Source organism: Suricata suricatta, chromosome 12 (genome assembly GCF_006229205.1).
Source record: "Suricata suricatta isolate VVHF042 chromosome 12, meerkat_22Aug2017_6uvM2_HiC, whole genome shotgun sequence".
Lineage (NCBI taxonomy): Eukaryota > Metazoa > Chordata > Mammalia > Carnivora > Herpestidae > Suricata > Suricata suricatta.
The window spans coordinates 28,984,791-28,996,989 of NC_043711.1; the positions used below are offsets into that span (position 1 = coordinate 28,984,791).

General features: G+C 48.2%; 1 protein-coding gene across 3 annotated transcripts in view; it reads left to right on the top strand.

The window, feature by feature from the left end:
* Nucleotides 1-12,199, top strand: part of PTPRG (protein tyrosine phosphatase receptor type G) — a 712,019-nt gene that overhangs the window by 610,064 nt on the left and 89,756 nt on the right. For all 3 annotated transcript variants that reach the window (XM_029916842.1, XM_029916841.1, XM_029916840.1), the window contains exons 11-12: nt 1,576-1,625; nt 3,424-4,201. In XM_029916842.1, coding sequence (XP_029772702.1) covers nt 1,576-1,625; nt 3,424-4,201 — 828 coding nt within the window. The remainder of the gene's footprint in view (nt 1-1,575; nt 1,626-3,423; nt 4,202-12,199) is intronic.

Genomic DNA, 12,199 nt, shown 5'->3' on the forward strand with positions numbered 1-12,199 from the left:
AAACACATAGAAACGGCAAATAGAATGGCAGTTGCCAGAGGCTGAGAAAGAGATGGGGAGTGAATGGGTACAGAGTTTCAGTTTTAAAAGTTGAAAACATTTGGGAGATTGGTTGCACAGCAGTGAAAACATATGTGACACAACTGAACCGCACACTTAACACTGGTTGAGATGGTGCACCTGGATTTCAGCTCAGGTCACGATCCCCGGGCCATGGGATCAAGCCCCGCCTCAGGCTCTGCACTGATCCTGGGGCCTTCTCTCTCCTTCTGTCTCTTTCTCTCTCTCTCAAAACTAAAAATAAAAAAAGTATTCCTTAAGATGGTAAGTTTATGTTATGTGTTTTACCACAATGAAACATTTTCTAAAAAAATTTTTTTTAATGTTTTATTTATTTTTGATACAGAGACAGAGCATGAGAGGGGGAGGGGCAGAGAGAGAGGGAGACACAGAACCGGAAGCAGGCTCCAGGCTCTGAGCTAGGGGTCAGCACAGAGCCTGATGCGGGGCTTGAACCCACGAACGTGAGATCTGACCTGAGCCAAAGTCGGAGGCTTAACCGACTGAGCCACCCAGGCGCCCTGAAACATTTTCTAAAATTATATTGTTTGACAGTAAAAAAGAGGCAGACCCCCAGGAAGGCATGAACAGCAGAACGACTGCTCTGTGGGTCATAGAAGAATTTGACAATTTAAAACAATGAGGCAATGATGGTGATGCCTTACGGGGTTTTAAAACTGAAGTAGAAATAAAATGTAAAATATATGACAACACACAAAAAGTGAGGCAGGCAAATAGGGTTAAATTATCATATAGTTCTTAACACTCTTAGGAAGTGGTAAAAGTACTAAGTTAAGGTACACTATGGTAAGTTCAGGACTCATGTTGTAATCACTGAAGGGATAATATCGGAAGTTATAAACAAAAAGATAATAGGTAGGGGGGTTGCCTGGCTGGCTCGGTCAGGAGAGCATGTGATTCTTGGTCTCAGGGTCGTGAGTTTGAGCCCCATGTTGGGTACAGAGATTACCAAATAAATAAATAAATTTTAAAGGAAAGATGATAGGTAGGAACAGTGCAATAATAGGAATCGATTTATATGAAGTTCAAAGATAGACAAAACTGACAGAGGTCAGAATGGTGGGTTGACTGTCAGAAAGGAGGGGTAAGTACTGAGTGGGGCTTATGCAAACCCTCTGGAATGCTGGAGACTCTCTCTGTATATGCCTCAATACGGGCGGTAGTTACACAGGTGTTTATAGAGAAAATTAATTGGATTTTTGTATATTTACGTATGTAAGTTTTACTTCAAAATAGAAAACAATACATTTTTTAAAAATTTAACTAAAACTTAAGACAAGAGCCAGAAGCCAAGCTACGTAGCTCTCTGAAAAGTTTTGTTACTGACTCACCAGCTAAGAAGGGTTTTACCCTTTTAAATGGTGGTTGGGGGCAAAATCTACAAAGGAATAATATCTCATGACACGTGAAAATTATATGGAAATCATAAGTACAGTTTTGTGGGAACAACCAAAAAAGGCATATCGTTTACAGTGTAATTTCTTTGTTTCTCAGCTAACACTACTCGAATATTCCAAGGGACCAGAATTGTTAAAACAGGAGTGGTAAGTAGCAAATGGCAATTGCTTTGTCCAGGCTGGTTGTTAATTCGCATGCAGTTAAAGCTGACACCACGAGGTGGCAGTAGGATGTTGTTAAACTGCTCTTGAAGAGGTGAAAATACAGAAAAAATACTTTTCTCACTCTTTATAATTCAGTACGTTTTGAAAAGAAACTGGGCAACAGGGTTGAAGCAGTTGTGTTCTACTGTATAATTCTTAGTAAGATAAAAACTCTCCCTGTTCTAAATTATTTATAATCTACGTAGGAGTGCAAATGAGTACAAAGGTCTGTTCCAAGCCCCTCATTGAATAGATGCTACAATTCAGAGGTGATCATTTTCCCAGAGTTTTGTGGATGTGCAAGTTTCTGGAGCCTCAATTGATATCTAAGCTTTCCCATTTCTAGTGTAACTAACAATCTTAATATTAAACACAGTGTTGGTAATAACAGTAATAGCCTAAAACTTACTAGCATTTCTTGGGTTTTAGATTATTATATTATTTTATGTACTGCTTGCAGCATTCCATAAGATTAGTGTTATTATTGTTCCCATTTTACAGAGGAAACTGAGGCTCAGTGGTTTAAAAGTAATGTGCTCCGCGTCGCCCAGACCTGGGGTTGTCAACTCAAGCCCAGACCATCTGACCTCCATGTCCTGGGTGCTTTATCTTAGGTGGCACTTGGCATTAGAAATGAATGTTTGCTAAGTTGGCCATCCTGAAACTATGAAGTTTCCCTCCCAAAATATGGTGATAACAGTAAAAAATCAAAGTGGTTCTGGCTGTATGGTTTTGAACTGTGTACGTGAAGGGATTCCTGGTTGTGTATACCAGGTTATAAGAACCAAAATTAAACAGGTAACTTAGAGCAGCATTTCTTGTGTTTCCAACGTAACCGTTATCAGCACCTCACATAGCAGCCTCGGTTTCGTGTGGCGGCAAGAATGAATTGAGGCTCGAAGACAAGCAGCCCTGCCTCTAGCCCCTTCCATCTCTGTGCCTTGGTTTCCTGACCTACAAAATGGGGTGATGACCCTGTGTGCCTCCAGGGTGGAGGGAAAAGCCCCGGCACATAGTTGGCACATACTCAGTGGAGTTCTTCCTCTTGCCCTGTGCCGGGGCGTGGAGTTCTCCGTGGATAGACCCCGAGACTCTGGGAGGGGCAGCGGGAGACTGGACAGGACCCACCGAGGAGATGCAGGGCTGCAGGCCAGTTCCCAGAGCGCGCAGGGTTGAGTATGGCTCCTGCTTCTGACCCTGACGCTGCAGGTGTGGACAGCCATATGACCTTTCGGCTCGTCCACGTGCTCACTTGCAGCCGGAGGACCCAGACCCCGGAGGGCTTGCTGTGTGTTCTCCATGAGAGCCAGTGACACGTATCCAAAGGGCTCCTCCTCTTCGCGCGTCAGGCCGGGATCATGTGACCATCCAACGTGGCCAGTTTATTACTTAGTTGATATTGGTCTTTATACCAACTTTAATGGCACTTACTTTTTTTTTTTTTGCTATTTACTTAGCTTTTTCCTAAGCAATAGCGGTGAAAAGTTGGGTTTGATATACCAGTTAAATTTTGAATGCACTCAAGGTGATTGTAAAACTGTTGAGACCACAGGTGGTCATCCACAGACCACATACTGTCAACCTTGGTACCACGCTTTGAGAAAAACCCTCTGAGGAAAAGGAAAGAGGGGTAAGACCCACTGAGGGTCATAACCAGGGCCTTTTTCCCAATCCTAATGACCAACATCGCTCTGCTTTCTCTTTGTCCCCTCCCCTGACCTCGTCGGGTGACCCTTTGAAGCCCACAGCATCTCCTGCCTCTTCGGCTGACATGGCCCCCATCAGCTCGGGGTCCTCCACCTGGACATCATCCGGCATCCCCTTCTCATTCGTCTCCATGGCGACCGGGATGGGCCCCTCCTCCAGCGGCAGCCAGGCGACCGTGGCCTCGGTGGTCACCAGCACGCTCCTGGCGGGCCTGGGGTTCAGCGGCGGCGGCATCCCGTCCTTCCCCAGCACCGTGTGGCCCACGCGCCTGCCTACGGCCGCCTCTGCCAGCAAGCAGGCCAGCAGGCCCGTCCTCGCCACCACAGAGGCCTTGGCCTCCCCGGGCCCCGATGGCGACTCGGCACCGACCAAGGACAGCGAGGGCGCAGAGGAAGGGGAAAAGGATGAGGAAAGCGAGAGCGAGGACGGGGAGCGGGAGCATGAGGAGGAGGGGGAGAAGGACTCCGAGAAGAAGAAGAGCGAGGTGACCCACAGCCCCCAGGAGCGGAGCCAGGACGAGCCCACCCCCACCCCCTCGTCTCCCAACAGGACCGCGGAGAACAGCGGGCATCAGACTCTGCCTGGGCACGGGGGAGGCCACACCGCTGTCCCCACAGACCGGCCCGATGACGGGAGGGATGCCCGCCCGGGCCTGGACTCCGGCTCGGTCACCTCCACCCAAGTGCCCGCCACAGCCACAGAGGAACGTTTCGAAGGGAGTGATCCCAGGAGGCCCCAGATGCCATCTAAAAAGCCCATGTCCCGAGGGGACCGATTTTCCGAGGATAGCAAATTTATCACTGTTAATCCAGGTAAGTGGCCCGGTCCTCATACAGGCTCCATGCCACCAGGAGCAGTGTCACCCTGAAAAAACCTGGGATGGCGATGTAGCTGCTTAATATTCCTCAAATTGTATACATCCCTGGCATAAGGGCATAAGGCGCACGAGTATCTGTCTCTCTTGCTCGCTGTTTTGTTCTAATAAAAAATCTTTCTGTCTTGAGCGCCTGGGTGGCTCAGTAGGTTAAGCATCCGACTTCAGCTCAGGTCACAAACTCGCAGTCCGTGGGTTCAAGCCCTGCATCGGGCTCTGTGCTGACCGCCCAGAGCCTGGAGCCTGCTTCGGATTCTGTGTTTTTCTCTCTCTCTCTCTGCCCCTTCCTCTCTCTCTCTCTCTTTCTCTCTCTCAAAAAATAAATAAGCCTAAAAAATTTAGAAAACTTTCTCTTACTGTGGCTAGCATAAGTCTTCCCTTGATATTTGTTTCCTGGTAAAATTCACTCACCTCAGGATAATTCCAAGGACTTAGACCGCACATGAAGTAAATGAACTAAAAAAGAAATTGATCTTAAGAAGTTTATTCATTAAGATTTGATACTTTTCTTTTCTTAAGTTCATTTTGAGAGAGAGAGAGCATGAGTGGAGAAGGGGCAGAGAGGGGGAGAGAGAGAATCCCACACAGCTCTGCACTGTCAGCACAGAGCCTGACATGGGGCTGGAACTCAGGAACTGTGAGATCATGACCTGAGCCAAAATCAGGAGTTGGATGCTTAACCGACTGAGCCACCCAGGAGCCCCTCTTTAAGATTTCATTCTTGCATTAAAAATTTTTTTTAATGTTTATTTTTGAGAGAGAGAGACAGAGTGTGAATGGGGGAGGGTCAGAGAGAGGGGGAGACACAGAATCAGAAGCAGGCTCCAGGCTCTGAGCTGTCACAGCACAGAGCCTGACATGGGGCTCGAACTCACAGGCTGTGAGATCATGACCTGAGCTGAAGTCAGACACTTAACCGACGGAGCCACCCAGTCTCCCCAACATTTCATTCTTTATTCACTTAGCGCCTGTGTTTATGGACTGACTGGTGCCAGGCCCTGGGTGGGTGTGAACCCAGGTAAGCGGCTCACTGAATAAAGGAGAGAGCAGTGATGACACTCAGCTGTCACGGGCACCCCCCAGGAAGTGAGGAAGCAGGGTGTTAGCACAGAGAACGAGCAGGTCGGCTAGCTAGCCAGGGAACCGCCAACTAAAATTAGAGTTTGTGAAATGGTCATTGAGGAAATAAACAGGGTGCCGTCGAAGAGAATCATGAGGTCAGGGTCCTCTCTTAACTAAGATAGGCCCGTCTGGGGAAGTGACATTCACATTGAGACCAAAAACATGAGACCCTCCAGCGTGGGGCAGGCTGGTGTTAGCCCGCCATCCGAGCCTGGAGAATAGAGCTCTCCATCCCAGAGCCCTGTTCGCTGTGTGGACCACCAGGCTCACGGACGGGGAGAGCAGGGCATGGCTGGTGCGGCCACCGCCGTGACGCAGTGCTCCCCATTCGTCCCGACCGGTGGCGATTTGCTGCTCTGTCATACGCTCAGGAACCGCCCCGATAGTCTGTGAGGCAGCCGTGAGCATGAGGGGTTGTTATTGTTGTGAGGGGTTTTCTTAATAAGAAATGCTTCTTTTTGCCAGACTACAAGATGTTTAGCAACAATTTTTTTTGCATCTAAGCTGTTGTGGAGTTATAAGAGTGCAAAAAAAAAAAGCAACTGGTAAATATTTATTTGCTTTTGCACTTGTAAACATTAAAATTCATCTAAAGCTGAGATCTCGTATGTTAAGATACAACTTAGAATAAATTTTCATGTTTTGAATTACGTGCCTCCTTAAAGCTGGTATGGACTCGCTTTTTGAAGTTTGGGTTTCCTTTGGGTGTTGCTCAGTTTGTCTTAGTTTCAGGGAAAGGTACAGAGCCGCCTTCCGCGGAGTTGAGCGAAGGAAATCCTGGGCCGCTCGTAAAGCCGTTTGAAGCCATTCCTACATGAATAATGACATTCCCTCCAGGAATTGCTGTGAAACAGAATCTCTTGCATTTGAAGATATTAAAGAAATATTTATGGAGTACCACTGTGTTCTGGGCACTGCACGAAGTGTTGGGAACGGAACACAGATCAAGGCGGGCTTCTGTCTCCGGGGGTTATGTTCTAGTGAAGGAGCTGGAGAATAGTCCAGGGAGCAAATGCATAACTTCAAATAGTGCTAGAGCTTGGCGGGGGCGGCGGGACGGGGGCGCGCACAGTATGGCATCAAGTAGTCAAGGAATGACATTTGTGCAGAGACCCTAGCGGTGAGGAGGCAGCCATGCAGAGTTCCACTGAAGGGCATTCTACGCTGCAGGGAAAGTAGTCTAGAGACCCAGAGTGAGGATTAATTTAGAGTGGTTTAGGAGCTATCCGAAGGCCGGTGTGTGTGGACCGTAGACCGTTGGGAGGAGGGATCAGAGATGCGTTCACAGAGGGGCCGAGCTCAGGTCAGGAGGGGGTGGCCATCGTCCATGCTGAGGACTTGATTCTAATTGAAATGGAAAACCAGTGATTGATTTCAGCAGGAAACACCCCCATCCCCCATGTGATTAACTTTTTTGAAAGACCTCTCTGGCCTCTCCGTGGAGATTGCACGGGGAGGCGAGAGCGGCCACAAGAAGCCCACTTAGGAGGTGATGGCAACGGCCGCTTGGACCAGGGGGTTTCTCCAAAGACCAGTGGTGGACCTTGTTGAAAACGGATTCTCAAACTTGAGCGGCTCCGCCTGTGGACCACAAGCTCTGGCAGGGTAGTGTTCTCAGCCTGTTCCTCTTAAACACGTCTTTGCCCACACTTCTAATCAAGGTGACCGCTGAGAGCTCAGGCCGGGAGTGTTGACACCTCCCACCTGGGGAGCAGTGGGGACCTGGGACATGTTCCGGGTGAGTGGAACAGAGTCAGGCTCCAGGCAGAGGGAGAAGAAACAGATGGGGAGCACTGCGCATTTCCAGCCCCGGGACTGTGGAGCGTGGGTCCCTGGCATCCACCCTCAGGTGTCCACGTGTGCAGTGACAGAGTGGCTTTTGGAGGTAGGTCACCCCAGTAGCCTCTGCCCCCTATTCACTCTTGCTCAGCGTTCTCGTCTGGGAAGTGGGAATAACAATAGCTCTCGGTGCAGACAGAGGTGCAGATAAATGGAGTCGCTCTTGCTGTTGGCCGTAGGGAAGGGGGAGCTGTCTGCAACCCCAAGGCCACAGAATCACAATGGCGACTATGAGGAGGCCCCTTGTAGGTCTTTCCCTGGATGTGAAGGAGTATGCCAAGACTGTGGTCCCCAATTTGCCAGCATTCAAAATGACCTCCGGGAATGCTCTGCCTGTACCCCCAAACTGGTAAAACCAGAGTCACTCCCTCACCGGTTCATCTCCGTGAGAAGCTCCACGTCTCAAAGCCTTGTAGGCCACAGGTGTCTGTCGAAACTTCTCAACCCTGCCAGGTAGCAGAAAAGCGGCCAAAGACAACATGTGAGTGAGCAGATATGGTTTGCGTCCCGACAAACCACTGTTCACAGAAGCAGACAGTGGACCCGGGCTGATCTGCGAGGCAGCACTTGCCAACCCCTGATTTAAGAAGAAATAAGTGTGGGGCGCCTGGTGGCTCGGTCGGTCGAGCGTCCTATGTTGGCTCCGGTCATGATCTCACGGTTCCTGAATTGGAGCCCCACATCGGGCTCTGTGCTCAGAGTGCAGAGCTTGTGGGGAATTCTTTGTCCCTCCCTTTCTCTGCCTATCTCCGACTCTCTCAAAAATAAGTAAAACATAAAAAAAAATATTTTAAAGAAGAAGAAATACACATGTACTTGTTGGTTAATGAAGGCCGTGAGTGACGTGAGGGTAAAACCCACAACCCCACATCAGTCTGTGATTCCCAAGACCTCGCTTCGCTTCCAGCCATCCCAGCCTCTCCCTGTCTGTGTCCTCGAGTGGCATTTACTCTTTATTTTTTTTAATGTTTATTTATTTATTTTGAGAGTGAGAGTGTGTGGAGGGCTGGGAGGGAGGGAGAGAGAGAATCCCAAGCAGGCTCTGTGCTGTCAGTGCAGACCCTGAAGCAAGACTCAAACTCACCAACTGTGAGATCATGACCTGAGCCGAAATCAAGAGTAGGATGCTCGACTGACTGAGCCACCCAGGCACTCCAAAGCATTTGCTCTTTAAATAAAGTCACCATCATCTTCATGTTAGTGCTGACTTATTTTAATGACTTTGCATGTACATTTGTTTACATTGCTCTCATTTCTATTTTCTTCACAGTAAAGTAAAAAGTTTTTAGTCTCTCTTAGACATAAGCATTAATGTTTAAAGTTACAGACTATGTTGTATTTTAACCAGCACTTCCAAAAGGCTTTTTTTTTTTTTGGATACAGAGAGGGACAGAGCATGAGACGGGGAGGGGCAGAGAGAGAAGGAGACACAGAACCAGAAGCAGGCTCCAGGCTCTGAGCTAGCGGTCAGCACAGAGCCTGATGCGGGGCTCAAACCCACGAACGTGAGATCTGACCTGAGCCGAAGTCAGAGGCTTAACTGACTGAGCCACCCAGGTGTCCCCCAAAAGGCTTTTTAAAATAATTTTTTGATGTTTGATGATATCTTTTTAAGTCCTGTGAGTACTATAGCTTTAGTATTAATTCACAAGGAAGGAGAAGAGAGGGGTCCTTCTGTAGAAGAAGTAGCAAAGTCAGACACCTGCAGGAGTCAGACAAATGTTGCCAGTGAGAGAAGAGGACCAGGTGGTGGACATTAGGGAGCAGTGAGGACCACAGCAGATCGGAGAGCATGTCCTTTCTAAAGATGGCCGCCTCACTCAGCTCCCACTGATGTAGCCCCTGAGGGTGCCTCAGGAGCCCGAAATCCAAGTCTGTGTGCAGCAGAATCTCCCAGTTTCTAAGTTGAGGTCCAATTTTTAGAACATTTTCACGTTTTTCCTTCTTTCTTGGTTTTGTTTTCACGTGTGCCAAATGAAACACATCCCTGGGCCAGGGAGGTGGGAACCCTGGTACTTGGCCTCTACTTATAGAGTTGATTGCTATGGTTACGGCTGCCCTGGAGGCCGATCCGAAGGATTAGATGCCTCAGTGCAGCCACTCTGTCTGTTTGCTAACATCTGCTGGTGGGAAGCCCTGGACGGGTTGTGTGCTGCATGGAAATCCAACATGGTGCCGCTCTCGGGAGCCACGGAAAGGCTGTGGTGGAGGCACCCTCAGGGACCAGATGATGCAATGAAATGTTTGCGGGGTGGTGTGCAGTACAGCATGCCCTGGCAGGAGCACTTCAGGTTGGGCGTGGTCTCTCAAGTAATCATTTAGTGCTAGAGTTTTCCATTTTCCTCTCCTTAAGTCAGGAAAAGTCCTTTTTCAGACTGTTCCTTTCATCCAGACCATGAGTTAGAAAGGTTAGAGTTCGTTCATTCGTTGGGCTGGTTCTCTGCTTTGAGCCAGAGTGAAGGGTCTCCAGCCACGCCACTCCCTTGAGCAAACCCCAAGGTACCCCCTTTGGGACTCTGAAGCTCTAAGGAACCCCCCTTGAGAGCCTTCAGTCATACAAATAGTAACATCACCAGTTCGCATTTGTTCTGTGCTGGCATTGCCTTTGCTGGAAGCTAAGCTGTGTGGTCACCGTCCCATAGCACTTCTGGGGGGCGGGGCATGCTGTCCTTCTCTCCTTTGGCCAGTGAGGAAACCGAGGCACAGAAGCCTATGGAATGTGCCCAGATGACACAGCACTTGGCAAGACGGAACTCAGACAGGAGCCCTGACTCCGGGGTCCAGGGGAACCCACTTTATACTGTGCTGCCTTCCTTCTGGCTTTGGATTTACCCCCGAGTGGGGGGCAGCACAAGATGATTTCAGGTGACATTTTGATTACTAAGTGAATATTTGAATGTGTGCTTTAGAAAAAATACCAGTTTTCCATTTATGGCCAAGGTTCTTGGCCAGTGAAGATTTGTCCCTCTTCTCCCCAAAAGCATTTGGCTGTATCTGGAAACATTTCTGGTTGTCACACTGGGGAGGGGGCTGCTCCTGACATCCACTTGGGCAGAAGGCAGGGGTGCTGTGGACCATCCTCCACACACACAGACTCACCCCTCACAGCAGAGAATTACTTGCTCCCAAATGTTCAACGGTGCTGCGGTTGAGAAACTATGATTTATCCCATTAATATAAAGGTTTGTTTCAAAATATACTTGAGGCAAGAAATTACTAAGGACAAAAATAAGTATCAGGAAGGGCAGATAGGGCAGAAGTCATGAATGCAATACCCAGCCCGAGTATCTGGGGGTCGGAGGAGCGGGGCATGTAGCACAGCTATATTTAAAAACATCTATATGGCAGGCATTTGCACGGACTCTTGTATGGACTCTCCAAAGTACTTCGCAGCCAGGGCTAGCTTTGTTGGCGAGGCTTCTTTTTGTGGAGGTGTTTTCTAGATCATCCTGATCACCCCTGTTCTTGGCCATCGTCTTCCTAGGAGCGTCTGAGGAAGTTAGCTTGGAGTGGCTTCCAGGGGTTACTCAGGGCTGATGTGGGTTCATTTCCTCCCAGAAAGTGTCTGGCCCTTGGAAGTTTGTGTTCCCCACCGAGGGATCTTTGAACTAGGACAGATGATAGATCTCGTGGTGTGGGAAACCACAGCATTCTGGATGGGTTTACCACAAGACTGGAGTCAGGAATCCAGGTTGTAGGGGCTGGTGCGTTTGACATAAGGTAAGGTTGCAGCCTCTGTCCTAACTGATGGCAGAGGGATAGGTGTTGGCACAGAGCATCTATGGTGATGGGTTGGTTGGCCAGGACCAGCGTATTTATAGGGCTTAGAATTAAATTGGGATTTATCAAACACCCTCAGTTTTCCAACACCTAATGGCAATAGACATGCCAGACTATTGTTCGATCGTTTGACTGTGGTGAAGGGAGCTCTCTGCGAGAGGGTGAGGAGCGCTTATTCACAAGAACTCCGGGTGGTAATATAAATGGAAACACATGACGCTCTGATCTAGCTCAAGCATAGTAATAGGAACACAGAGCTAGGGTCCCCTTGCAGGAGAATATACATATTTGTAACTGACAGTCATGTGTCTGCAACCAAGACTGAGATGATGTCAGGGCTCAAGAAAAACAAAGACCAATTTTGTAGCTCCGTAAAATACCAGCCACCTTTTCACTGCCCACCTGCTTGGTGGGCTCCCATCAAAAAAAAAAAAAAAAAAAAAAAAGCAACACCAAACAAAACAGAAAATAACAAATGTTGGCGTAGACGCAGAGAATTTGGAATTCTCGTGCACTGTTGCTGGGAATGTAAAATGGTACGGCGCTGTAGAAAACAATATGGTGGTTCCTAAAAGAATTAAAAATAGAGCTTACCATATGATCCAGCAATCCCACTGCTGGGTATACACCCAAAAGAATTGAAAGCAGGGTCTTGAAGAGATATTTGTACATTCTTGTTCGTAGCAACATTATTCACAGTAGCCAAGGGATGCACATTTGGGTTGTTACCCAAACAAAATGAACAGATAAATACAACGTGGTATATACATACGATGGAATGTTACTCAGCCTCAACAAGGAAGGGCATTCTGACGCGTGCTGCAGTATAGGTGAGCCTTGAGGACATTATGCTAAGTGAAATGAGCCAGTCACAAAAAGACAGATACTTGGTTCCACTTGCTTGACGTGCCTAGAATCGGTCAAAGTCACAGAGACAGAGAAGGAAAGACGGACACCAAAGGCTGGGGGCCCGGGGGTGTGGAGTTGTTGTTTAATAGGGACTGAGTTTCCATTTAGCTGATGAAACACAGATTCCAGAGATGGATTGCACAACAGTGCGAATGCACTTGACATTGCTGAACTGTACTCTCAGAAATGGTTAAGATGGTAAATTTTACGGGGTTTTTTTTTAATCCTAGATTTTTTTAAGCCGTCTGAATTCGCAAATATGGGTGGTTCTTAATGAGTGTTGTTA